Source organism: Aspergillus chevalieri, chromosome 5 (assembly GCF_016861735.1).
Source record: "Aspergillus chevalieri M1 DNA, chromosome 5, nearly complete sequence".
Taxonomy (NCBI): Eukaryota; Fungi; Ascomycota; class Eurotiomycetes; order Eurotiales; family Aspergillaceae; genus Aspergillus; species Aspergillus chevalieri.
In genome coordinates this window covers 516364-542041 of record NC_057366.1, presented here as the reverse complement: position 1 = coordinate 542041, position 25678 = coordinate 516364, and the positions used below count along the sequence as shown (strand labels likewise).

At 50.2% G+C, this 25678-nt stretch overlaps 12 protein-coding genes across 12 annotated transcripts; 6 read left to right on the top strand and 6 right to left on the bottom strand.

The window, feature by feature from the left end:
- Positions 1-81: 81 nt before the first annotated feature.
- Positions 82-949, bottom strand: cnaB (calcineurin regulatory subunit B; the record flags this gene model as incomplete). Its single annotated transcript, XM_043279882.1, has 4 exons — positions 82-550; positions 604-677; positions 740-792; positions 847-949. 4 exons carry the CDS (start codon positions 947-949, stop codon positions 82-84), a joined length of 699 nt encoding a protein of 232 aa, XP_043137517.1.
- A 415-nt stretch (positions 950-1364) lies between these two features.
- Positions 1365-3296, top strand: EPL1 (enhancer of polycomb-like protein 1; the record flags this gene model as incomplete). The annotated part of the gene is made up of 4 exons (XM_043279881.1): positions 1365-1505; positions 1607-2089; positions 2145-2441; positions 2499-3296. The coding sequence occupies 4 exons, from the start codon at positions 1365-1367 to the stop codon at positions 3294-3296; spliced, it is 1719 nt and encodes a 572-aa protein (XP_043137516.1).
- Positions 3297-3823: 527 nt separating this feature from the next.
- On the bottom strand, positions 3824-5511 carry ACHE_50191S (ribosomal lysine N-methyltransferase; the record flags this gene model as incomplete). Its single annotated transcript, XM_043279880.1, has 4 exons — positions 3824-4291; positions 4349-4576; positions 4640-5235; positions 5361-5511. 4 exons carry the CDS (start codon positions 5509-5511, stop codon positions 3824-3826), a joined length of 1443 nt encoding a protein of 480 aa, XP_043137515.1.
- A 382-nt stretch (positions 5512-5893) lies between these two features.
- On the top strand, positions 5894-7007 carry kae1 (O-sialoglycoprotein endopeptidase; the record flags this gene model as incomplete). The annotated part of the gene is made up of 2 exons (XM_043279879.1): positions 5894-6245; positions 6298-7007. 2 exons carry the CDS (start codon positions 5894-5896, stop codon positions 7005-7007), a joined length of 1062 nt encoding a protein of 353 aa, XP_043137514.1.
- A 626-nt stretch (positions 7008-7633) lies between these two features.
- Positions 7634-9277, bottom strand: ACHE_50189S (putative Snf1 kinase complex beta-subunit Gal83; the record flags this gene model as incomplete). Its single annotated transcript, XM_043279878.1, has 3 exons — positions 7634-7681; positions 7747-8323; positions 8547-9277. 3 exons carry the CDS (start codon positions 9275-9277, stop codon positions 7634-7636), a joined length of 1356 nt encoding a protein of 451 aa, XP_043137513.1.
- Positions 9278-9803: 526 nt separating this feature from the next.
- Positions 9804-10409, top strand: ACHE_50188A (uncharacterized protein; the record flags this gene model as incomplete). Its single annotated transcript, XM_043279877.1, has 2 exons — positions 9804-9986; positions 10035-10409. The coding sequence occupies 2 exons, from the start codon at positions 9804-9806 to the stop codon at positions 10407-10409; spliced, it is 558 nt and encodes a 185-aa protein (XP_043137512.1).
- A 446-nt stretch (positions 10410-10855) lies between these two features.
- ACHE_50187A (alpha-mannosyltransferase) lies at positions 10856-12310 on the top strand (the record flags this gene model as incomplete). The annotated part of the gene is made up of 1 exon (XM_043279876.1): positions 10856-12310. One exon carries the CDS (start codon positions 10856-10858, stop codon positions 12308-12310), a length of 1455 nt encoding a protein of 484 aa, XP_043137511.1.
- Positions 12311-12722: 412 nt separating this feature from the next.
- Positions 12723-14858, bottom strand: ACHE_50186S (protein kinase COQ8; the record flags this gene model as incomplete). Its single annotated transcript, XM_043279874.1, has 3 exons — positions 12723-13831; positions 13888-14164; positions 14220-14858. 3 exons carry the CDS (start codon positions 14856-14858, stop codon positions 12723-12725), a joined length of 2025 nt encoding a protein of 674 aa, XP_043137510.1.
- Positions 14859-15105: 247 nt separating this feature from the next.
- ACHE_50185A (urease accessory protein UreF) lies at positions 15106-16151 on the top strand (the record flags this gene model as incomplete). Its single annotated transcript, XM_043279873.1, has 2 exons — positions 15106-15283; positions 15364-16151. The coding sequence occupies 2 exons, from the start codon at positions 15106-15108 to the stop codon at positions 16149-16151; spliced, it is 966 nt and encodes a 321-aa protein (XP_043137509.1).
- A 623-nt stretch (positions 16152-16774) lies between these two features.
- BRE1 (E3 ubiquitin-protein ligase BRE1) lies at positions 16775-19275 on the bottom strand (the record flags this gene model as incomplete). The annotated part of the gene is made up of 6 exons (XM_043279872.1): positions 16775-16948; positions 17003-18070; positions 18124-18671; positions 18733-18790; positions 18842-18985; positions 19087-19275. 6 exons carry the CDS (start codon positions 19273-19275, stop codon positions 16775-16777), a joined length of 2181 nt encoding a protein of 726 aa, XP_043137508.1.
- Positions 19276-19615: 340 nt separating this feature from the next.
- BDP1 (transcription factor TFIIIB subunit BDP1) lies at positions 19616-21448 on the top strand (the record flags this gene model as incomplete). The annotated part of the gene is made up of 2 exons (XM_043279871.1): positions 19616-19643; positions 19722-21448. 2 exons carry the CDS (start codon positions 19616-19618, stop codon positions 21446-21448), a joined length of 1755 nt encoding a protein of 584 aa, XP_043137507.1.
- A 275-nt stretch (positions 21449-21723) lies between these two features.
- On the bottom strand, positions 21724-22659 carry ACHE_50182S (DUF1183 domain protein; the record flags this gene model as incomplete). The annotated part of the gene is made up of 1 exon (XM_043279870.1): positions 21724-22659. The coding sequence occupies one exon, from the start codon at positions 22657-22659 to the stop codon at positions 21724-21726; it is 936 nt and encodes a 311-aa protein (XP_043137506.1).
- Positions 22660-25678: the final 3019 nt, after the last annotated feature.

Genomic DNA, 25678 nt, shown 5'->3' with positions numbered 1-25678 from the left:
TTCATAAACGCCGTAGCATATGTCTTGTTTATCAGATGTTGGTCGTTTAAGATACAAGGGTCATCACGGATCATTATCATGTCAGAACCAGAAATATGGACAAGAAACATGGCAACAGAAGACAATATTAAATGCCATGCTTAAATATAGTCTGAGGTCAATTAGTTCCAATTCATGTAGACCTGGTGCCATAGGGAAGATGGGGAAAGACATACTCAATGTCATGCTCAAGCTCACATCCGTATTCTCAACCATCTCCATAAACTCCTCGAAACTAATCTTCCCGTCACGGTCCTTGTCCGCTTCCATAATCGTCTTATCCACAATCTGCTGCAGCTGGTCGTTCTTCAGGTTTGTGCCGACCATCATCTTCAATACGATGAACAGCTCGCCGTTGGAGATGTAGCCGTCTCGGTCGACGTCGTAGACTTTGAATGCAAAGCGGAGTTTCTCTTCTTTGTTGCCCTTGGAGCTGAAGGCTGATAGACCCGAGACGAATTCTTGAAAGTCGACGTCGCCACCGCCGTCTTCGTCGAAGATTGCGATCATTCTGCGCCGTGTGAGCTGCCACTTCCGGACCTCCAAATTTAAGACGACACGTACCTCGTTGCAAGCGGGTTCGAGGACACCTGGGGAAGGGAGAGGAATTCATCTCGATCGATGGTACCGGAGCTATCCTGTAGAACAACAGTTCAGCGGGGTTCGAGGGGCAAATGGACCTTATCGCGAGTCAACGGACCTTGTCGAGTTTCATGAACCGCTTGCGAAGTCTCTCCACCTCATCTCTGTCGACTGTACCAAGGTTAGTTGTGATCGTTGTTTATAGCGATAGATAGGAATGCGAACAGTTGGAAGCTGATACGATGGTATCGAAGAGTTGGGATGTACCGACGGAGCCGCGTCGCCTTCGCGCATCATACATGGCGGCATTGTTGGGGGAGGGATCCATGGCGATATATAAGAATGCAGGAAGTAGAGGAGGGAAAGGAGGATGAATGGTGTCTAAGTAACTGGAATGTTGATATCTGGTGGTATGGATAACGAAGTCTGCCAAGAAATGCCAAGACGCTAAACCCCCCTCGTCCGTAGCGAGGGGGCAAAGGAAGAGTCCCACACCGTGTTCACTGCGCAGCGCTGACACATCCGCGTACTGAATTAATCAAAAATCCTCACCAAACCGCCTGTTTTGCTACGAGACTTCAGCCATCAATATCTCCCCCCACCCATCCTTTTACATCAAAAAAATACCACTGCGCGATTTTGCATGATCTGGGCTATCGATTAATACGAATTTCGGGACCTCTCGGCCCATGGTCATCGCTCTACTGACGCGCTAAAATTACGCATGACTAGAGACGGCCGTAATGGGCAGAACGCGACCCAAGAAGCTCACGCCAAAGGCCTCGATCCCCATTGTCGGCGAGACTGAAATCGATATCATCGACGATGAGGTCCAGAGCACTCTACAACAGATTGAAACTGGTGTTGAGAAGGCGGAGGAGTCGGTGAGTGCGGTTGCCCCGGCTAATTTTAGCCCACCCCTGCACAACATCACGTGATGACATCACCACTTCTCAACCCTCAGTTGCTAATGCCATTTCGTTAGGAGTTCCATCTGCAAGCCGCTATCAATGCAACCGCCCAGGGAAAGGTAAACGAGGCGCATATCCCCACGCCCGAGACCATCCTCAGCAATGTCCGTTATGACGCGCTCTATCCCCCGGTCTTCTCGCAGCCAGCGACGTACATCCGCTTTTCGTCGACGGTCGAAGATTGTTGCGGATGTCCGTATAACATGACCGAGGAGGATGATTCCTTCCTTATCGCCTTAAACGGGAAGCGGGATGCGTCCAACCAATGTACCGAGGACCAGTTCGAGGAGGTCATGCATTTCTTTGAAGAGACTGCCCAGACAAAACAACCTTATGCGGCTGTAGATAGCCCACCGGTCCTTTCGTTTGAGGAGATCCAAGAGTCCATGGATGCGGCTGTAGAACAAAGCGTAAAGCATTTCGCCAAGGACATTTACCCGCACTGGAAGGAGACGCGAATCGGTGCTGGAAATCAGGCATTGACATCCAGCTTGAAGGTGCGCTGCGCAACCCTTTGCGAATTCTTCCAAGCTTCTGTGCTGACTGTCGCAGTTCGAAACGGGCCAAGAGACCGACGATACTGACCCATATGTCTGCTTCCGTAGGCGTGAAGTCCGCCAGATTCGCAAGACTCGCGGCAGGGATGCGCAGAGTGCCGACAAGCTTCGGAGGCTCAGGAAAGAGCTTGAAGATGCCCGGCAGTTGGTTGCATTGGTGCGCCAGCGCGAATTGGCGCGGAAGGAGATGCTCGCTGTTGAACGGCATATCTTCTTGCAGCGTTCTGAGGTGAAGGACATGAAGAGGAAGCTCAACGTCAAAGACGACGACGAGGACCTCATCAACCAGAAGGTAAGGAGCCTTGGATTGTGTTGGGTTGTCCACACGTGCGCTAACCCGACAAAACAGCCGAAGAAGAAGCCTGCAGATGCGGCAGTGCAACGACCTATTCCTCCTCAGCTTCGTATGCCTCCAAAGGCTGTTTCCCAGGCTGCCGAAGATTTGCAGCTGCTGGAAGATGTCCAAGCAGAAAAGGAAAACGAGATTCTGCGCGACATCAGGCAAAATATTGCCAAGCATATGAAGTGGAACGAGGGCTATGTGGATTTCACAAGAGCGCCTCTCTCCCCATCCCCCGAAAGAACCTTCGAAGCCGCTTTCCGTCCGGCAATCACCACCCAATTGCCAACTCCTCCATCCTCGGATACCTCGGAAAATATGATGGACACGTCATTAGATACCACCAGTGCCCTATCGTTCCGAGATAAGCTAGCACCGCGTACGATGATGGAACTGCATGAGGATACTAGCAGAATACCCTCATTTAGGCGACGTATTGGGCGTGGCGGTCGTCTGCTGATTGATCGTCGGAATATTGCTGCGGCGTGTAGAGTGGAGTTGGATCCGTTGAAGGCCGATCGCTTCAAGTATGATCGCGAGGATTCGGACGAAGAACTCGACTATGAGCGAGACCAGTACGACATCCAGATCATGCAGCATCGAGCCATCATGGCGGCAAAAGCTCGAGACCAAGCTGCAGCTGCAGCTCAGGCACATGCGCAGGCGCAAGCAGCCCACGCCCAAGCCCAAGTTCAGGCGCAGCGACGGCTGCAGGCTGAACAGGTCGCCGGCAACCATAACAACTTGGGGCAAACTATGGGGTCAAACCCCGGGCCTGGTGCCGCTGCTCCAACATCAGAGACATGAGCTGGGCTTTACCTCTGAGTTCCTCCACTCCTCTTTGCATGATACAGGCGTTGTTGTTTTCGACACTTTCTTTTCTCGACACCTTCGAGCCTCACCTCCAACGTGTACTTTTATTCCCCTTCCGACACCTTTGTTCATGCGTTACCGCTTTTATAATCTCCGACATCTTCTTTTCATACCCCCCTCACCTTTCGAACACACCTTGATCATTCGACGACCTTAAAGCCATCAAAAGTCAGGTTTATGCTAAGAAGCAGTTCGTCAGTTTTCTTCCTTTTTGACGATATGACCTGGATTATGCAACCATTAGTGTACATAGCAGCCTTTTCTCTCTCTTTTTTTTTTTTTTTTCCCTCTCTTTTTTTCTTTCTAATCCAAGAAAACCAACCAGTCGATAGACTCATGTATGGATAGCTATGAGGTCAGCAACGAAGAAACAAACAAAATATTAATACCAAATTATGACAAAAAGAGAGAAATCAACTTTTCCTGTTTCCCTTTATCCATTCATAACATAATCTGAGCAATTACGTCCTCTGCGCCTTTGTTTTCCTCGAGTCTTCTTCGTCATTGGCGGCCCGTTTCGTAGAAAGCAGACGGTCCAGCTGGGTGGATAAATCCTGGAGAATCTCTTTCTCGCCAATGCGCACCAAGATAGCCATCTTAAGTCGGCGCTGGGACCCTTCCAGGGGAACCGTGGCATCAATTGTGTTCAATTGCGCCAGGAGTCTTTGGTCCTGTTCGATGTTCGTGGCGTAGTGGGAGCATTTTAATTGAACTGCTTTCTGGAGGATGCTCATCTCTGGCCGGCCGACTGCGAGCTTGGGGGGTTTGTTCTTTGATTTCTGCTGCTCCAGCTGCTCTGGTGATAAGGCCAGTGTTTTGAGGAGGAGAAGGAGTTCGTCGGGAAGAACGTCTGGCAGGGGATCCTCGGGTGAGAATCTTGGGATGATATACCCGTCATCAAGAAATTCCAACTCTTCGAGAAATTGTAGCTAAAAGTGCGTTAGTATGACTGGGCCGGAAGGTGGAAAGGGGAGAGGGAATAATACCGGAGGCTGAGATTCAACATCGTCATTGCTCAGTCCAGCAGCTTGGCAAATGTTGGACAAAGAAAGCTCCACTACATCGTACTTGGCGTAATTATCTGTCACGTAGCCATACCGTCTCAGAAGATCCGCACGGGGGATTTCGCCGTAGTCGTTGTAGATCTCCTCGCCAGCCGGGATAGGCTTAATTGCCTTCATAACAAACTCCTCCTCTTCTTGGAACAGCCGCGCCTAGATCAATCCCAAGTGTAAGCATGTAAATCATGACGTGGCAGGAGATAAGAGAAAACTCACGTTATTCCGGTCTGCGTCTGCATTCAGCAGATCGGCCATGGGTACCATGCCTTTGGCCGGTTGCTCCTCTTCTTCATCCGTCAAATATCCATCTTCGCCATCACCGTCTTCATCCTCGTCTTCCGTCTTGCCAATATCGAACGCATAGGCCAAAATCAGGGAGCCCACCATATGAGCGATGTGCAGGAGTGCCTGGGTGCCAGCGTCGCCGTCATAGGAGGAAACGCCCTCGATAGGAGGGAAGAGAGAAGGATTCTCTCGAACAATGGGTGCAATAGTCTCGAGAATCGACTCCTCCGCACCTTGCTTACCAATCTTATCGACCACCGCACTACCCTGAAGCTCCTGAAGTTCGGACGGAGACCAAAACATAAGCGTATCGAACTGTCTGGGAAGGACCTTGAAATACTGGTACCAAGCAGACTTCTCTCCTGCAAGGTACTCATAGATCATCACCAGCATGAGGGACATCCAAGGACCGAGCTCGTCGATGTTCTGGGATAGCAATTCGGGCAACTTCGAATTCTGCACGGAGAGGATGAGACCACGGGGGATGGCAAACAACTCTTCGCCTTCGGGGATGTCGGATTGGGCCACTAGTGGAACAGCGTGATACCTGCCTTATCAGAGATGCCACTTCCATAAACATGACGGAATTAAAATTAAGCCACAATGCAAGCGAAGTGATGGGGGTTTTCGGGTAGTTGTAGTGTGAACGTACCGACTCCTCTTCCAGCATTCAGGGATCTCAGATCGGCCAGACGGATATTCGAGTTCATTCGGACGCCAGATCTACCTGTGAGCCAGCCAAGGAAGTCATCGGACTGCTGCTGGAAGCTGACAGGGTCAGGAAAGTGGGTGGTGGAAGACATGGTGCGAGGGTAGACGAAGAAAAAAAAAGAAAAGAGAAGGTAAGGACTGAAGGACACCGGGTTTAAAAAATTATATACAAGCCAACAAGATCCTCTCAGAGATGTCCCAAGCGAGACTCGAGTACAATAGAAAAGAAAGTCGACAAAAACCGTGCACAATGCAGAAGTGGAATGGAGGTAAATACTTGGTGGGCGAGATCTTAGTCTTAGTACTAAAACAGACGACGCTTCGGACTTCCGTCGGATAAACGGCGGAGCTGCCACCCGCCGCCGCAACCAATTGATAACGCTGCTGATAAAAAAGCACATTTCTGCCCCTCTGATATCGATCATTACCAACAGCGTCAAGAAAATTTACAGACACTCAATAGCACCAGGCACAATGATTGGAATTGGTATGGAAGGCTCCGCCAACAAGCTTGGCGTGGGCGTTATGCTACACCCCAGCGACGGCAGCCCGCCGCGAGTCCTCGCGAATGTCAGACACACCTACGTCTCCCCTCCCGGTGAGGGGTTCCTCCCCAAGGACACGGCGCGACACCATAGATCATGGGTGGTGAAGCTGGTGAAGAAGGCGCTCAGGGATGCTGGCGTTTCTGTCAAGGAAGTGGACTGCATTTGCTATACCAAGGGCCCGGGAATGGGTGCGCCTTTACAGAGTGTGGCTATCGCGGCGCGGATGTTGAGCTTGTTATGGGGGAAGGAATTGGTCGGAGTGAATCATTGTGTTGGACGTATGTATCTTTACAAAGAGAAAGAGATCGTAGCTAATACAGTGCAATGCAGATATCGAAATGGGCCGCCTAATCACCGGCTCCACAAACCCCGTTGTACTCTACGTCTCCGGAGGAAACACTCAAGTAATCGCATACAGCTCGCAAAGATACCGCATCTTCGGCGAGACCCTCGATATAGCAGTTGGCAACTGTCTGGACCGATTCGCGCGCACATTACACATCTCCAACGACCCAGCCCCGGGATACAACATCGAACAATTGGCCAAGAAGGGCAATAAGCTGATCGAACTTCCCTACACCGTCAAGGGCATGGACTGTTCGTTCTCGGGAATCCTGGCTGCCATTGATGGATTAGCGGCAAGCTACGGTCTAGGCGGGGAAGGGAAGGATGACGAAAGTAACAACGGGGACGATGGAAAACCCACCCGCGCGGACCTGTGTTTCTCGCTCCAGGAGAACATCTTCTCGATGCTGGTTGAGATAACAGAGCGTGCCATGGCACACGTCGGCTCGAAAGAAGTATTGATTGTCGGTGGTGTAGGATGCAACGAACGGCTGCAAGAAATGATGGGGATCATGGCTCGAGACCGTGGTGGTAGTGTCCATGCGACGGACGAGCGGTTCTGTATCGATAACGGAATCATGATTGCGCAGGCTGGTATGCTCGCCTACGAGACGGGTTTCCGGACGCCATTGAAGGAATCGACCTGTACGCAGCGGTTCCGGACAGATGATGTTTTTGTCAAGTGGAGGGATTAATCGTGTTTCTCGGTTAATGGAATGAATGTCTTTGATGCCCGTATGATAAGTTACGAATAATAAAAGCTTCTGGTGTGCGTTGTTACATAAATCGAACGGCCTATAAACAGCCCTATATAATGCCCGCCAGACATTTGATGGGCGACCAAAATTCCTCCACCAACGAGTCCTTGACAGTAACACATATGTGAAAGAAATTTAGAAATGAACAATGTCACATTGCTAGACACAATCCGCTTTCTTGCAACATCAAACGTACAAAACAAACCGATAAAAACGCCGTAAACACAATAAATAAGGATTTTATTCCATAACCACGTGCTGAATCTACCTGACCCAAGTTGTAACCGAATGTGCAAAACGCGTGAGATTGAAGGCCGTGGCATCATGTGTATATGCATTTGAATATTGACGTCCCATCATCAATGATTATAATCGAACAGGCGTTGTTATGTCCCATATAGTATGGTTTGATAACAAAAGTCTATAGGCATGAGATCCATCAAGTGCCGCTTCACGTTGAGGCAATAAACAGCGTCCAATGACTACTGCGGCACGCATGTTGATAGTCTCGACTGCCAAACTGATAACGAAATGTACTGTTGCACCATACTTCCGTGTAACAACTAACCTGAGGGATCCCCAGCTGGCTTGTACAGGATTGTTGTAACGTACTATTCGAGATATCATGTCAGTAACTCAAAGGAGACCCGAGAGATGTAGCAGAGCCTATGCTTACCTTCCGTTTGTACCGAGTTGTTACACTGGTAGCCAGAACTCCATTCTTTATGCTGCTTGTAGCAAGGTGATTCAAGACAGTGTGGTTGGGATAGTTAAGAACGCTGCTGTCATCCTTCATTGGTGTCGTGCCGTTCAATATAGACTTACCCAGGAACAAAGGAAGGCTTGGGGGCGTAGGTGCATCGCCAATAACACTTGCGGCCTGTTGATAGGCCGGAGTCTCTTCCTCTTTGTCCAAATCAACCAAGTATTGGGGGATTATGTTACGGAAATCTCCAAGCGGGATTTCCTCTGGCTCATCCATCTCGGTGTCTTCCACCTGGCCCTCTTCATCATGGGTTCCAAGGAGTTCTGGGACAACCTGCGGGGCACGAACACCCGAGGGAGCCACAACGCTCGCTTTGCGCGATCGTCTAGGATCATCCGAACTGACCTCAATGTAGTTGACCAAATGATTCGTAAAATCTACCGCTGTAGGCAAACTGTCCGAAGCTCGCATTTCACCATCCACAATGAACTTCAGATGATGTGTTCCAGGGCGAAGATTCAGAGTCGTGGCCATGGTGGTGCCTCCACTACTGTCAACGCTTAGCAGACGGCAATCAGCATATCCGAAATATTAAACACGAGGCCAATAGATGACGTATGGGGAAAAGACACGAGAAACATGCCCGATTGGAACGTTTCAACGCCTGCCAAGAGTATGTTTACTCCACTGACATGCAAACGGCTAGTCTCGGACAGGTGGTGGATGGTTCAAACAGACAGAGATAAGGGGTCAAAAACAGTACTACATACCTTCTATGTAAACGGAACTTTTTCTCCCAATTGACAAATGTTCCGGTCACATAAACTTTGTCGCCATGAGAGGCCCATTCGATGCTGGTCGGGACAGCTTTCCCTACACCACTTGGAGTGTATGGTGCAAGATCCTCAGCTCCCTCATCTTCGTCAACTGGAACACTGGATTGTTCATGCCCCGTCTGCTCATCCACGAAACGATCATGAGCCAGATCCCCTCCGATATGCGAATCCTCAGGACCAAGGAGTGGAGATCCTGGTGTCGCTGTCGCATCGCCAATCGGCAAAGGCATTCTGGGTGGACGTTGAAGATGGGCAGAGGCATTGTAATAACTTTGCGGCGCCATACCGGGCGGAAGAGGGTCGCGCCTCATGCGCGGATTCGGAACTTGAACGGGGTTGGAGGGGTCGGGAGTAGGGATGCCCCTGGGCTCAGGGTCCAGAATCTTCGCATCTTGATGGTCGGGCTGGTCTAGCGTACGCGCGGAGGGCTCCGTAGGCTGGCTGGATTGGGGATGCTGCTGAACAGCTGCCTGGTTCTGTGTAGCCGAATATCCGATTGCAGTCTCTTTAGTGGCAGAGGGGTCGGCCGCAGCGGCTTTCGTCGTCGTGCCTGATAATGTACTGATGGAAGGTTGTTGAGTCACCTTCCTTTCATGTCCAGATCCCGTCACGTACGGAGATCCCGCTGCCGACGGGACATCTGGCTTGGAAGGATTGTTGCCCATATGCAGTGTAGTAACGAAAAAGAGGCGAGAATGAAATGAAAAGGGGAGGAGGAAAAGGTGAGGAGTCGGGGTTTGGGTATCGCCGCGGGGGGTTGTCGTCGGCGGCGGAGAGAACGGCGAGAGTCGATCAGAGATCAGGCAGGTTAAGATGCCAGCATCAGAACACCCACCAGCTCTCAGTCGGCGACGAGAAGAGGGGTTGGATTGGTGTCCAGCGACGGTGTATATTTAATTGGTGGAACGATCTTTGTCCAGCGATTCCGGGCGATCGAGCGATTTTGCCGGCGAAGCATCGGAGAAGCTTCTCTGTACAAGACGGCAAGGATGCCGAGTGGTGATGATGTCGATGTTCCCTATTTGGATAGTTAGGGCTTAGGGTATGATACTGGAGCTCAGCTTCTGTCTTCCAACTTTGATGAAACGACCAACATCAATCACTGTCTGGACTCATTGGACGATGGATGTCTGTTGACCGTGTGCACTTACAACTAGATAATAAGTCCATAAAAGCCAGAGTACCAGTGCAATGGCTTGGGAATTTGTCGTCGGGGTTATACTGTCCATCCTATACCTGATCTTGTATCCTCTGGCTTATGCGATATGGGGGATTCTTAAGCTATTGCATTTATTTGCCACGCTGTTTGCTAGCCTGGGACTCAGTGTTCTACATCTCACCCTTTGGCCGTTCAAATTCCTTGCGAGATTCGAGGTACGTTCATGTTATCGAGTCAATCTGCTGAATGCTTACGCTCAATAGGTACTCTTCATATACCTGGTAATGGCCATACTTATTGGCACAATTTCAGGCCTGGTTATATACTGCGCCTGCACCTTCACCGTGGACTATCTTCCTGGGTTTGTCCTAGGATCATCACGGTCTCTTTCGTTATCCAAAGAGCACCCAAAAGAGAAAGGTCGCCAGCCGAATACTGAGCTTAGCAGTCGAAGTCTTTCTGATATCCCTTCTTACAAGTATGGGACTGTGTCCAGTGACTACTACGCTAGATGGGTTGACCGAAAGGACACCAGACCGCTCTCTTCGACGATCTTGGAGGAAGAAGAATCCGACGGAGACTCTGACGACACCGTTGGGTATGGATATAAAGAGGAAAAGAAAGAAGTTGATTCTTGATTGTGGCTGAGATGCTGCAAAATCAAGACTAATCCCAGTATGAGGAAGATGCTGGTCGTCATTCCCAGCAACACGGGCAATACTCTAATTATGTATTTAAATTCATTCCAACTGTATATAAGACAGTATGTAGTTCCGGGAAGGGTAATCCTTATCGTCTTACATGCTTAGTTCATCATATCAGCCTCCAACAACCAACTGCGATTTCCGCTTTCATCCTCTTTTCACCTTTCCTACAATCGAATCAATTCGATTGACTGCAATGACTGAAAACCACCAGCTATCCTAATCCATGACCCTGTTGTGCTGAAGTCGTCCGGCCGATGCAACGGTGCACCTGGACGGAGCTTCACGTGGCTGCGACCGCCTACGACCAGTGACCACACCCCGGATTTCTGTCCCATCCTCCATTTACACCCTAGATAGAAAAAAAAAAAAAAACAATAATGCTCTTTCCTAGAGCGCGATCGCGGGTGCGAACGTTGCTTCTCGCGCTGTTTCTCATATCCGTCATCACCTGGTATCTGTCGCGCTCGCAGCAATCGGACGGACAAGCCGGACAATCCCCAATCATCCACAACCCCAAAGGCCATATCAAATTCTGGCGCCAATTCAAACCGCTCCTATCGAAATACGAACCGAAATGCCTCCCTCCGGAACGTCTTGGATCGGCGGAGTCGATCCGTTTCGAGCAAGCGGATCCCGATTACCGACCGGAGCTCATTGAGATGTCGGCGGAGGATGTGGCTATCATGAAGCAAGCGCATCGCGGGTTCGTGAGCGAGATCGAAAAGGATGGACCGAAACTTCATTATGAATCGCATACGAGGGGTATTGTGTCGACGGCAGGAGGGTCATACTTGCCGGTGTTGGTGATCTCGCTCCGCATGCTTCGGAGGACGGGCTCGGAGATCCCAATGGAGGTTTTCTTAGCGGACGAGTCTGAATATGAGGGGTACATCTGCGATACGGTTCTCCCTTCTCTGAACGCCCGGTGCGTTATTCTATGGGATATTCTGAGTGCAGTTCCAGATGGCGTGCAGGTCGAAAAGTATCAGTACAAGCTCTTTGCGATGCTCTTTTCTTCGTTCGAGGAGATCTTCTTCCTGGATGCTGATGCGTTCCCGTTGATGAAGCCGGAGAGTGTGTTTGCGAGCGAGCCGTTCAGATCTAGCCAGATGATCACTTGGCCGGACTTTTGGCTCCCTACACCTTCGTCTCTCTTCTACGAGATCTCCTCCATACCTGTTCCCCGCAAGGCCCAGAGACAGTCGAGTGAGTCCGGAGAGATCTTCCTCTCTAAACAAACCCATCTCAAGACTCTCCTTCTCGCTACTTATTACAACTTCTGGGGTCCAACTCACTACTGGCCCCTCCTCTCCCAAGGCGCAGCAGGCGAAGGCGACAAAGAAACCTTCGTCGCAGCAGCAACAGTAGTCGGCGAGCCCTTCTACCAAGTCAGCGAACCCATCTGCGCCATCGGCCACCGCACCGCAGGCGGTCTAGCCGGCTCAGCCATGGCCCAATTCAACCCCGTCGAAGACTACATCCTCACACAGAAGGGCCAGTGGCGCATCATGGGCGCAAAAGCCCCTCCTCCCCAGACATATGTCATCCACGCAAACTTTCCCAAGTTCAACCCGGCTACCGTGTTCAATCCGGGTGACGTGAATCCGGCATTCGCGGATGATGGCAGTTACACGCGGGCGTGGACCATCCCGGAAGAAGTCATTGGAAAGTTTCCGACGGATGTTGAGAGGGAGTTTTGGAGCGAGATCCTCTGGACTGCGTGTGAACTTGAGGATAAGTTCGAGACGTGGAAGGGGCAGGCTGATATTTGCCAGAGGGTTAAGGATTATTGGAATGCTATCTTTGTGGATCCAAAGTCTGGGGATTCTTGATGTTACTGATCACGACTAGTTCGCTGGAACGAACGCAAGTGGATCACATCTGATCGATCATCTCCCTCCATTGTGACTTATTCCCGGCATCATTACCATGAGTCTACGGCAAAACCACTAACGGCTAGCTTTGGGCTGAAGCAAGCCATGTGAGAAGTGAAAACGACTTGTTTATAACCATTACCGGCACATCGATATCTCATCCTTATGGTGATAACGGAAAGACGAATTGTGAAAACAAGATCTGAACAGTTCCAGACGGGTTAAAGTATGTGGTTAGAACATTGTACGATATTTCATACAGATTTATAATATACAAGAGGCGAATTTTATCTATCCTATCGTCATAAATACTAGTACATGCCACATGCCTAAAAAGGGACGAGCGAAACCAAAATGAACCCCGATCAAACTACCTTAACCGAAGATCAAGCCCCGTCTCATCCGCCCTCTTGATAGCATTCGCAAACAACTCCTTACAAGGAACCCGACTTCCTAGCCGCGCGCAGAGCAGAAACGCCCCACTAAGCTTTCGATGCAAACTATACGTCTCCTCCGGCGGCGGTGAGAGTCTCTCCCGAAGCATAAGCGGGATAAACCCACGCACTCGGTCAGTAATAGTCTGGTTATTGAAATCGTAAAGGTCCGGAGACGAGTCCATGAACGGTTCCGCGATGGTGCACATAGAACCGACATGTGCGTCTACCATGGCCTGTGATTCGTGACCGGTCAGGTAGCCCAGCTGGATGGAGAGGTCGTGGCAGCTCTTGCGGTCATCGCGGGAAGCTGCGAGGAGGGTGCGGATGTATTTTGTGGAGAACTCAATGGGGTATTCGCGAGAGGCGCCAAAGTCGAGAAGTTCGAGGCGGGCTGTTTCGGCGTTGTAGAGGAAGTTGGTCCAGTTGGGGTCTGTTTGCATGTATCTGAATTCGGTGATTTCGCGGAGGCACAGGCGCATGATTTGCGTGCCGATCCAATCGCGTTGTTCTTGGGAGAAGTTTGTGATTCTGGTGACGGGGACGCCGTTGAGGCGTTCCATGGTCAAGACGTGTTTTCCTGATGCTTCGGGGATGATTTCTGGGACCATGAAGACTGGGTCGTCCTGGAGGAGTTCTCTGAAGCGATGGGCGCATTCTGCTTCCCGGACGTAGTCGCACTCCCATGCGAGCTCTGTCCGGGCATTGGCGATGGTCTTGTCCAGGTACAATCCCCTGGGGAGAAGGCGGGATGCCGTAAGAAGGATGGACAGGTTGTTCAGATCCGAGTCAATCGAGTCTGCCACTCCAGGATATTGTACCTTTACAGCGACTGGTTGGCCCGTCTTCTTGAGGACTGCACCGTGGACTTGGCCTATCGATGCTGCAGCCATGGGGATATCATCGAAACTCGAGTAGAGATCGCGCCAATTAGGGCCCAGGTTTTCAGCAAGGACCTTATCGCGCTGAGAAGCAGGCATGTAGTCTGCCCGATCTTGAACCCGCTGAAGGACAGCGTGAATGGGTTCCGGGAGCATCTTCGAGTCTACAACATGTTTAGCCGCCGTGGCACCAAAAGCTTATGGGTCTCTGTTCCCGAACCTTGGAAACTCATCATCTGGCCGAGTTTGAGCGCAGCTCCTCGCATCTTGGAGAGCTTCGCAACAAGACGCTCCATATTACCAGCGCTGAACATAACAGACCCAGCATTATCCCCACTGCCCGTTGCTCGTCTAAATGTCTCTCCGACAGCTCCAAAAGCCATAGATGTTGCTAGCCCTCCGTATTGCCATATCCTACCAAGCCGTGACGATGGCACACGGGACTCAACCATCTTATACGCTTGCTCTTTCTTGCCTTCCGCAAGTTTGGCAGCAGCCTGCATGGGTGTCAGTGCTTCCATCATGATATTGATTGATCCTGGTCTTGTATACCTCTTGCTCAACGGTATTCTCTGCGAGACTGGACCCGAGCTCTGCCATTTCTTCCTTTTCATATTGTCCCTTCACATTCGAAGTCGCCTTATCACCCACGGGAGAGTGGAAAACATCCGCATTGATTTCTCCGTCGATTCCAACCTGTTCTTTACCACCGGCCTTGGGCAACTTCATCCTGGGGAGCCCAGACAATTCCGGGGCCTTTTTCTGAGACGTCTCGTAGAACACATCCTGCTGCTGGCTAACGCGCAGCTCATCCGGAACCTCACCACCACTGTATGTCGCCCCGGACACCAGAATATGAGCCTCGTCCTGCCGTTGCGCTTTCCTAGCTTCATCCGGCGATAACGACGTTGATCGTGCTTCTTCCGGCCTCTTGGCCGCCGGCGTCTGGGAGGTCACAGGGCTATCGGCGGACGTCGGGGCATGATCTGGTTCGCTGAATCGTCGAGCAAGCGCCGCAGCAGCCTTGGCGGAAAGAATCAGGCCTTCGCTCTGGCTCTGAATGCCCTTGGTCAGGGAAGAGGTCCTCGTAAACACATCTAGCTGCCGTTGCCGCACCGCTAGATGCTTCGCCGCCACCGCCGTGGTGACATTGAGGAATTGGATAGCGTCGAGCAGACGCTTTCCCGACATCGTCCTGTATATTCAGTGATCTGGAATTCTTTTATGGCAGTAACATCATGGAACCCCTGCAATCAATCGGGTCGTGGCCGTTTCCGTGGTACTACTATGGTAGACAGCCCACTCCGCAAAAGACCTCCGATCGGTCGGCCGATTTTCTGCCGCACGGCACCGCCTATCGGGGAGTGCCGGTATGCATCCGGTGGCGACTGATAAGAGCGTCACATTTTCTCCTTATATTAACCTCTGCTCCCCCGAGATGACGGTCAATGGCTCTGATTTTTTAGATAAGAAATCCTCCATGAATACAAAGAATAATACTGAAGATTTGGAGCAGGAGATCGCGGATCTCGAGTCTCGTCTGCACAATGCGAAGGTGCAATTAGCATCTTCGCCGCGCAGCGCAAAGGCCTCGTCCTTGTCGCGTGAGCCCAATGGTATGCTATCAAGACTTTTATGTTCTTTTCTATAGTCGCATTAAGCGTTTGGGGCGTTGACCATGGTTAATTGCTATTAGGGATACCCCGTTCCATCCCTATGCATGCATTGCTTCTCCTGTCAGACTCCGCCCTGCCGCTGGGCTCATTCGCGTACTCCAGCGGTCTCGAATCCTACCTTGCACACAACAAGCCACTCCCGCGGTCAGTGACCTCAATCGCATCATTTCGCCGATTTCTTAAACTCTCAATTGCATCGCTAGCGAGTACCTCGCTCCCATACGTCCTAAACGCCTACCGATACCCAGAGACATTGGAAACATTGGATAACGACCTGGATGCATCGACACCGTGCGTGGTAGCGCAGAGAGCAAGTCTAGCCCAAGGACGAGCGCTGCTGGGCGTTTGGGAACGGGCTTTCCGGGGGACATACGGGCTGTACGCGTCTTCTGGATCTTCCATGGCCAATGGCGCCGGCACTGCTGCGAAGGCTGTGAAAGCACTCGAGGACTTTTTGGATGCGCTTAAGTCTTGCTTTGATCATGTAGATGAACTCGGGCCCAAGGGACATTTCCCACCATTGTGGGGTGTGGTTTGTTCGATTATGGGCATGGATCTTCACCAGACGGCCTATGTTTTCATGTTGAACCATGCCAAAGCGGTTCTCAGCGCCGCGGTGCGGGCCTCGGTCATGGGTCCTTACCAGGCACAGGCTATCTTAGCAAGCAAGGGGATTCAGGACATGATTTTGCAGCGGATAGAACGGGAATGGGATACCAACGTAGAGGATGCAGGCCAGGTCGTTCCGCCGCTGGACCTATGGGTTGGGAGGCATGAGCTTCTTTATAGCAGAATATTTAATTCATGACATTTATGCCAAAACAAAAGAAAACTCAACTGTATCCTTAATCTCAAAGTAGAATTCATCATCATCGCGAAAAACGCCATCGATATCGCTGCATTCAGCCATTCATCTTTTACTCATCCAAACGGCCCTAACTAATCCTACATCTCGCGAAAAAGTCAGAAATGTGCGCCTGCGACATTCCCACCCGTGTGCCAGTCAAACAGTCACCGAAGTGGGTATCCAAAAAGCATGAAAAGGAAATATAATAAACAAACGTAGCTCGATGGCCAGAATATCCACCATTGCTCTGGCCGATATGCAAAAGAAGACACTTGCCCAGAAGCACAAAATCAGCTCGAACGCCGGCTCCTGAGACCCCTGTCCTGTTAAAAACCAGACAAACACCGCACCGTTATCTTCCCATAATGAAAAAAAAAAAAAAAAACAATGAACAGAAATTCAAACAGATGACCATAATATAGAAAATGTCAAGGTGTCAAGGGGTAATGGCGGCAGATATTAGGGAAAGAGAAGAAAAAAGCCGAAGAAGGAACTATGGTACAAGAAGTTAAAATCCTCTAAAGTCGAAAAGGCACAAAGATCGGAAGAAGGCGAAAAGGATAATGAGTTCGGGATCCGGGGGATCAGAGGGTGATGTGCATGTAGTCATTATTCCCAAAAGATTTGTTGCAATTTGGACACTTGCGCGATCGAGAAGTAAGACGTTCTTCGACGCATTCTTTGCAGAAAACATGGCCGCATGTTTTGATTGCCGTGTTTTTAAAATTTCTGCGGCATACTGTGCAGATTGCAAGCGTCTGGGAAACGGGTCAGCAAAGATATCAACCCCTAATCAATGATTGAAAACCTACCCTCAACATTTCGTACTCAGACGAAGAATTGCCAAGGCTCTTGTTCTTCCAGTTGTCCAAGCTCTTCTTGGTATCTGCCAGTGATGCCTTCAAGCCTTCAATTTCCGTCTCTGCCCGACGACAAGCACTAGAAGTGTTTGCCAGTGTGGAATCCTTGGAAGTCGACAGAGCCTTCAATTCGGCTATTTGGTTCTTCAAGCCGTCCGTAGCGATGCCGTTCTCTGTGAGTTGTTGTTGAGCCGCATACAGTTTGCTGGTGGCGGCATTCAAGGCCTCTTTGCCTTCGCTGGCCTGCTTCTCCATGTTTGCCACCAAAGAACGTGTGGCTGCTTCCGAGTCTTTCAATTGGGAAATAATGTCGGAACTCTTCGAATTCTGCATTCGCAGAGTCCGGACCTCCATCTCACGTGCCTCTTTCGCTTTCATCGCCGCGAAGAATTTCTGATCTGCCTTGGACTTCTCGGCGACTAAGCGGGCAACCTTCTCTTCTAGAGCGCTGAAATCTGCCACTTTTTGCGAAGCCAATGTGGAATATTTCTTGCATGCCGTCTGCATAGACGCCAGTTCAGTGTTGAGCATCGCATACTGCCGTTCTAAGGTCTGGTATTTGGCCCGAAGCTCTTCAACTGGAATTCCTGCGACATCCGTGGATTGTGCACTGTCGACCTGCACCCGTAGCCTTTCCACTTCAGATTCCAGAGAAGCGATTCGAGCCTCCCCGGCACTTGCGAGTTCCTGAATCTTGATGGTCGCTGTCTTTTCTTGCTCCTGTGCGGCCTTTCTCATTTGTTGATCGGCCAGTAGTTCATCACGAGCGTTCCGTATCCTCGCCAGATCTGTTTCCGCCCGTAACAGTTGCGCTTCCTTCTCTGCAACAACGCTTTGTGTTTCATCGTCGATTTGCATGCGGTATGCAGTCCGTTCCGATCGTAACTTCTCGGCTTCTTCACGTAGTTGTGTATTCATCGCTTCAGAATGGTTTATCCGTTTAACCACATCGTCATATTGCGATCTTAACTGCTTGAACAAATCCGTGTGTGCGTAATCGTCGTCGCTTAGTTTGGAGTGCTGTGACGACATGTCAGCGAAATCCTTGTCATGTCGTGAGATGAGATACCAACCTTGATGTTCAATTCGGTGAGTTGGTTCAGCAGGCTGACATTTTCTGCCTCCAGTTTTTGTAGTTGTTCCTTCTGCTTTTCGGATACAGCCACAAGCTTGTGATGCGCCTCTTCAAGCTCCGGATTGCGTTCGCCCCGGGTAGCCACACCATTGATAGCAGATGGTTCTTCTCGACTTCCGGATGCGCTGTCTGCGCCAGGTCGTTGTGCACCAAATATATACTGCTTTTCCAATTTGGCGACTGTCACGCTCCGCGCACGGTCCAGTTTCTTCTCTGCCACCATGTACCGCAGGGACGCTGCCTCTAAACTCTCTTCAAGTTGTTGCTTTTCCGCTAAGGCTTTCTCGAGTTCGCCAATGGTGACCTTTTCCTCGGCCAATTTCTTCGCCAGCTGGCTTTGCAGATCGGTAACCTCAGGCGGGGCTTTTGGCAAACTTGCTGTAAGTCGCGATATAATGTCACGTATTTCATCCGATCGGGATTTCAAATGCTTCTCAAAATCCTCCGCATCTTCGAATTGCAAGGAGCTCCGGAAAACCGATTGTTCTGCTTTTTTTTTTATTAGTAACGCCGAGTTACCATGAAATTATATCGGAAACGCGCCTACCCTTGCTGTCTTCTTCCTTTTTCACAGGTTCCAACAGTACTTTGACTTCGTCGATCAACTGCAGATGGAGTTAGATTTTATATACCCGAGCTTTCGAAAATGAACGCACCTGGTTGTACCATGCATCAATGACGCGAAGGTGATCGTTGTAATAAGTGGCGGCCTTGGACAGTTCCTTCACTTTTGTCTCCAGGGAAACCTTTTCGCGTTTGTACTCCTGCATTTGGCGCCATATCGCGTCTTTTTGGAATCGCTATCGTAGAAACCCCAGTCAGTATCGGTCCCGGCCAAGTAAAACTCAACTCCCTAAATAATCAGGAAGGAAGAATCCTCCCATGTCAACCACCGGCTTACCTCCAAGTCATCCTTCCACGGCATATCCGCGTCGGGATGCGGTTTGCTGCCACCATTGACAGAAGTTGCTTGCTTCTTCGACGGCGGAGCGGAATCATTGTGATCATTAGCAGCGCTTCTCTTCCGGTCTTCCATCTTGACGAGACCTGACTCGGAAGATACGACGGGGGTTGCTTCGGCGGCCGGCATCAGTGGCTAGACGGCATACGGAGCAGCAGCCACCACCACCGAGCAGCAACTGACCGGAGGTGTTTTGAGATAAATAAAAAGAGAAGTACTCTAACCGCGAGGAGAATAGCGTAAATAGTCGAGAATGTAAAGAAAAGACGTGGTGGGTTCAAGATAAGTAGGACAGGGTAGGGAATGGATCATGGAAGCCAGGAGGATTTTCGACTGGACGTTAGCGTCCCTTAGCGCCTCTCACGTGACCACGCCCACTTTCCCCCCAGAGTTCAGGACGAACTGCCGGCATCTAGACTTTTTTTTCTACTGCGCGTCGTCGATTCGTTACCCACCGGGCCATGTAAAAATGAAAGCCTTCTCCAGCTCGGTCATCAGTAAGTCTTTTCTATGTCTGACCTTTTCTATTTATACCTCTAGTCTTGCGCAGTGATCTGATTACGCCGTTTCCGCAGACAAGTCGGGCAAGAAGTTTGCCCCAAAAGCGCCCGTCCGACGCGCCGCGCCAGCTGCACCACCAAGGAGACCAAGTGCAGCCCAGCAAACACCCGTTCCGACTCCCCAGCAATCACAGCCTGCTGCGACAGAGACCGCGACTACCCCTACACCCGAGCCACCTGTTTTCGCGCCTGAGCCGTCCGTCGCCGCAGCGGAACCGCCGGTCGCAGATTCATCCGTTACCCAGAAGACGGCAGATTCAAAGCCAAACCAAGCCGCGACAGCTGTTCCCATTCCTGCGCCAAACCGAAAAGCGTCCGTTTCTACACCTATCCCTAGACCTTCTTCGAAACCTGCCGCTCCTCAAACTACCCCACCCCCGCGCAAGACACCATTTACTGAACCGGCGCCTGTATCTGCGCCTGCACCTTCAAGACCTGAGGCTGAGGTCAGAACCGAAGAGAACGTACTCCCAGACGCTACCCATGAAACAGCTCGCGATGGAACCTTAGCATCACCTCCACCGTCGCAAGCTCGGCGCCCTTCAACCAATGCGACTGAGGTCCGCCCAACGAAACGTCAGAAAACTGCTGCTGCTACGGAATCAGTAGCGCCATCCGTGGAAGCTCCATCAGCGGAAGCGCAACCGCTTACTCCTCCAGCTACACAGACTGAGACCGAAGAGACTGCCAACCCTGAAATTGAATTGCGAGCTACCCCTGCCAGCAAAGCTCGGAAGACGACGAAACCAAGGAGTAGGAAGCCAGCGCAAAATGAGACGGAGGATGGAACGAGTACGCAGCGCAAAAGGAAGCCACGTGTGCGACAGCCACGTGAACCAACCCCTGAAGGCGCAGAGAATATCGAGATCGCGCCGACAGCCATGAAGATGTCAGACCTCTGCAAGGATGTACGGACAGGAAAGATGTCCAAGAGGGAACTGGAATTACGGAATATGGAAACGGCAGAACAAGAACGCAAAGAAAAGGTACAACAGGAAGGCGAAGATACCGAGTCGATACCTATAAAGCAGAATGGGGAAGCAGCATCCTCGGCACCACCGCAGGACGGGAATTCCGAGGGTAAGCAGCAAGGAGGGCAAGCAGGACCGGTGATGAGAATCGTCAATGGGGAAATTGTGCTTGATACAGCGTCTTTGCAAGTCGACCGTCACGCGGATGCAGCTCGGGATCTGGGAGAACTGGAGGATGTCGTTGAAAACTCGCTTACACGCAAGGTCAACCAAGCCAGTTACGGCAAGCGATCCAAGACCGAATCTTGGGACGAAGAGATGACCGACCTCTTCTACAGAGGACTGCGGATGTTCGGCACTGATTTCATGATGATCAGTAAAATGTTCCCCGGTCGATCCAGGCGCCAGATAAAACTCAAATTCAACAACGAAGAGCGCAAAAATCCCGGCTTGATCAAGGATACGCTTCTCGGCCCGAGCGAGTCCATCGACATCGCAACTTACTCCGAGATGACAAACACGGTTTACGATGACCCCAAGTTCATCCAGCAAGAACTGGACGAAGAGAAGAAGCGCATTGAGGACCAACATGCCAAGGAGAAGGCAGCGCAAGAGGAATTGCTTCGCAATCCGGACGGCGCGAATGAAGGCAACGCTGCTGATAAGAACAACGGAGCACCAACAAAGGGCAAGCGGAATAGCAAAAAGCAAGCTAAGAACGTCGCCGGCGGGACGGAAGAAGTTGTTGGCTCGATTGATGATTTTCCATGAAATGGTCTGAGTTGTACTGAGTAATGAATTGGCGTTTGGTGCAAGGAGTTCATGGGGTTTGGGTTATATATGATCTACAATCTGATACTATATCTGAAGGATGGATTTTCCCTGATTGTTACATTGTGCAGCATGTGTTACTGCCTTTTTGTCTTGTTGAATGGCTTATGCATTGGTTCTCACTGCATTACAAAATGCCAGGAGATGACTAAGTTAGCCAAAATGAAACCCAAGCCTATTTCATCAAGCAGTCCTCAGCAAGTTCCTGTCTACATTCACCTCCTCCTGGTCGACCCAAACCCGGTACCCGTAGTAGTAGTCGAGAACCCCGGTGACGAACGAGTCCTCGAACTGCCTTCCCAAGGGTCACGATAGTCATCATATCCCGTGCCCATCCGTCGGCCACCAAACGGCGAGCCATACCTCTCGCTTCTTCTTCCCATCTCATAGCCAGCTGCAGCACCACTCATTGCGCCAGACCAGAAGCCTGGCCTCCAACCTGGTATCGACGAGGAAGTACTGTGATCGGGGTATCTGGAATATGGCGGCGGAGGTCCAGGATATCCACCATTACCGCCAGGTCCTCCACCACCACCTCCCCAGAACCCTCCCCAACCACGACGCTGATCTGGACGATCTCTGCGTATGCCAAAGCAACTCAGAGCCATAGGCCATAAGATAAAGATAAAAGCCGCCACCATAAACCCAAAGAAAATCAAACTCCCCACCGCACCCACCGCATTGCTCTCATCCCGTATCCCCCCAAACCTCTCCTCCCCGACCTCCGTCAACAACAACCGATACTCAACCCCACAACTCCCCTTCAACACCCACTTATCATCCGCATCTCTGTACCCCTCACAAATAACATCCGTAGAACCCAATTTGAATTCTGGCGGGAGAGGCGCGGTGCAGGTCCATTGAATGTCTCCCTCGTCGTATTCGGAGCCTGCGTTTGTGCAGCGCATTGTGTCGATGGTATACAGGTTGCAAACTCGTTTTGAGGGGCCGATGCATGTGAGTTGGGGAATTGGGGAGACACGGCGGGAGGTGGTGCGTTGCTTTGCTCGGAGGGTTAGGGATTTGACGTCGGAGAGGAGGATGGCGTTCTTGGCTGGTTTTTGCGACGACCCATATCCGAATGAGAGCACGGGGGAGGCGTAGAAGAGAGATAGGAGGAATATGAGGGTTAACGATCCTAACGATCTCATGTTTGTCGCTTTATGGTGTGACGTATACTCGAATATTGACCATGTGCCTTATCTGATCGAAAGCGGTGGGTATGCACATGACTCATCAGGGTAAGTGAAGCGGGGTCTCTCGGATCGTAGCTCACAGGGTAATCGGGGAGTCGATAATCCGGACTACGCGAGGCGAGGAATTCAAACTACCGAAAGAGGTATATTGATGGCTATAGACACCTTGATGATAGAACGAGTGCTTGACCAGCTATCTACGTGTACACGCTGGCTCATATATATGAATCTCCTGGCCTCACTACTCGGGCCACCTATCTTTCCAATTGATTCTCATCAGCAAGAAAAAGGCGGATCAACAAAGGATAGATATGATGGAAAAGGGCTTCAAGCCATGAGCTATGGACATGAGTGAGGTCCCCTCTCAGCTTATGCAGCCATATCAGTAACATTGGGTGTTCCATACACAGGCGATGAAGCAGTTGCCGTCTATACAAGTACAGGGCAAAATGGTCTGGGGGTCAAATGGACTTTGTACGAAGAGAGGTCGATCTAAGAGTACCCTGAGAATAGAACGAGCCTGTTGATCACTTAACACAGCATCGTGTTTATACGCTTAGTTCTATAAGGCTGCTGTCCGTCGCTCAGAATCCAGGCGTCCATGAATTTCTCAAGACTCCTGGCCATGACAATCTTCCTTTTTAGCACACGTTATTCGATGCTCATTACAATAATCACTACATTCCTTTATGAGATCCTCTTTGTTGTTCGCCATCACTGCTTCTACCAAAGTTTGAATGGCTAACTTCTCTCTGATCAAGCCTCCTCTATCTCATCATACAAAGTTTGCCGGCAGCAAATCAATTCTGCAGTTGGAACGCTCTTCGCCTTCTTAGTTAAAGCTTTACTAGCGGTAACTGTATCCGATGTATTTAGTCAGCTTGCATGGAAGACAGTCACGACCCGAACCACGGAGATTGGCGTCGTCGATGATCTCTTCTCGATACTCAGCAATGGCTTCTATATCCTTGACTTGCCTCTGTGGCGTCATCATCCACTGGCCATGGGCCTTGCCCTGGTTTTCTGGCTACTTCATGCTGTATCCGTAATCACCCCTGCGACGCTGAAACACCGATCACCAACGCGAGTTTTTACGTGTTCCCCGTGTTGACTTCACAAGCTTGAATTCTCCTCAAATGATGGTCTTCCCAGATGATGATGCAAATACCATATATCTGGGTCCCTTGGATGCCGTCAATAAGGTCGTCACTGCCATCACAGCCGAGGGTGAAATCTTACCCATCCAAGCTCCATTTACCAACCCTTCATGGACCCTGAATTTCCATGGCCCGGCCCTGAGCTGCGAAATGGTTGACGAGGAGCTTCAGAATGATATCATGCAGAACATTAGGGATGCAGTCAATCAACGCATGAACCAGCCATTTGCAAACACCTCATGGATATATTTCCTAGGTGCCTGGCGCAGAAAGCAAGGGCCATCTGCCCTTCTACAAGAACAATTCAACCTACACCCCACGTGACAGTTTGATTGGTCCCATAGGCAATTCGACTGTTGAAGGTGGTCAAGTGTCAGGGTTTTCCTCATCGCCGATTTCCCTTTTTGTGGCTACCTTTCCTCACATGATAAACAATGCAACCAGCACTCAAACATCCTTGCGGCGTTATGGGATCCACACATTCTGGAATGCACAGTCTACAATGCTTCATATGTTACCAACTTCACCTACGTGAACAGCAAACAATATGTGAAGGTTGAGAGCCTCGAACACTTGAATGATGTTTGGTTTGTTGTCACTACGAATGGCCAAGAACCCTTCACCGCGGCGACTTCTTCAACTATGAACTCTCACCTGTTTCAAATGACTGTAATACTACCATAATTGAGAACTATTCATATCAGTCGGTCATGGAAGCTTTTGAACCTATAATGGTTGGGAGTATCGAGAATCTACTTGACGAACAAAACCTATTGACGATCGAGTTGAACACGACTGTCATGATTACTTCGTTATCAGATACAAAGGAGCTCTCCTTCTTGACACAGGGACAAACCGATTACAATCTCAATATTTTCCGGCAAGTCTGGGATGGCAACTCGGTTATATAACCGGCTAACAGCTCTGCATCTATTGCAAAGAATTGAGGAAATGTTTCAGAATATCACGATATCTCTTATGAGATTTAGTCTCTTACAGTATGTGTCATCCGCTTGTGTTTTGGATGGAAACCATTGATTTCCTTTCCAACTAATACGTACATAGACCAGACTATTCCTCTCCCTACGCACCCCCAGACACTGACATGACATTCACAACCTACCACAACATCTACGTCTACTCGTCGATCATCCTGTGGCTTGCTTATGGGACTGCTATTGCAGTAACTTGCCTTAGTGTTTTAGTGGGGATTATCGTACATACATCTAACAAGGGGTCTCACAGCACCAAATTCTTGACTATCCTCAGAACAATTCGCGACGCATCTCTTTCGGTACCAATGCTGACAGAAGATATGGTATGGATCTCTTCCGGAATATTTAGCGAAAGGGAGCATCACTTTCAATGATCAGGCAAGGATACAGCTTTCCCAGAGAAGGTCCAGTCGACAATCGGACAGAAAAGATCCAGTGAACAGTCGGACGAATTATCGCAATCGCTTGTAAACGAAGAGGAACATGGTGTGCATTCAGATGCCGAAACAGAAGCACTAACATGATGCATCTAAATAATACCAAAGCGCTCAGATGAGTCAGATCAAGCAATAACTAACTAGTTATTGCTAAGGATATAGTTAGTAGCTACAGTATAAGTTCTAGAGGCCGGAGGCTGAGATATTGACCGAGTAAATAGGGCAATTTCAGCTTTAGGTCACTTGCTCGCAATGCATGTTGGTCCAGGATTTGTAGGATCTGATGTGTTGATATACTTGGAGAAGTACTGCTAACCCCAATAGGCAACCCGCCTAGATCGGGTAGATCACCGCGGAGGCGGCGAGCTCTCAGCTATCGATAAAA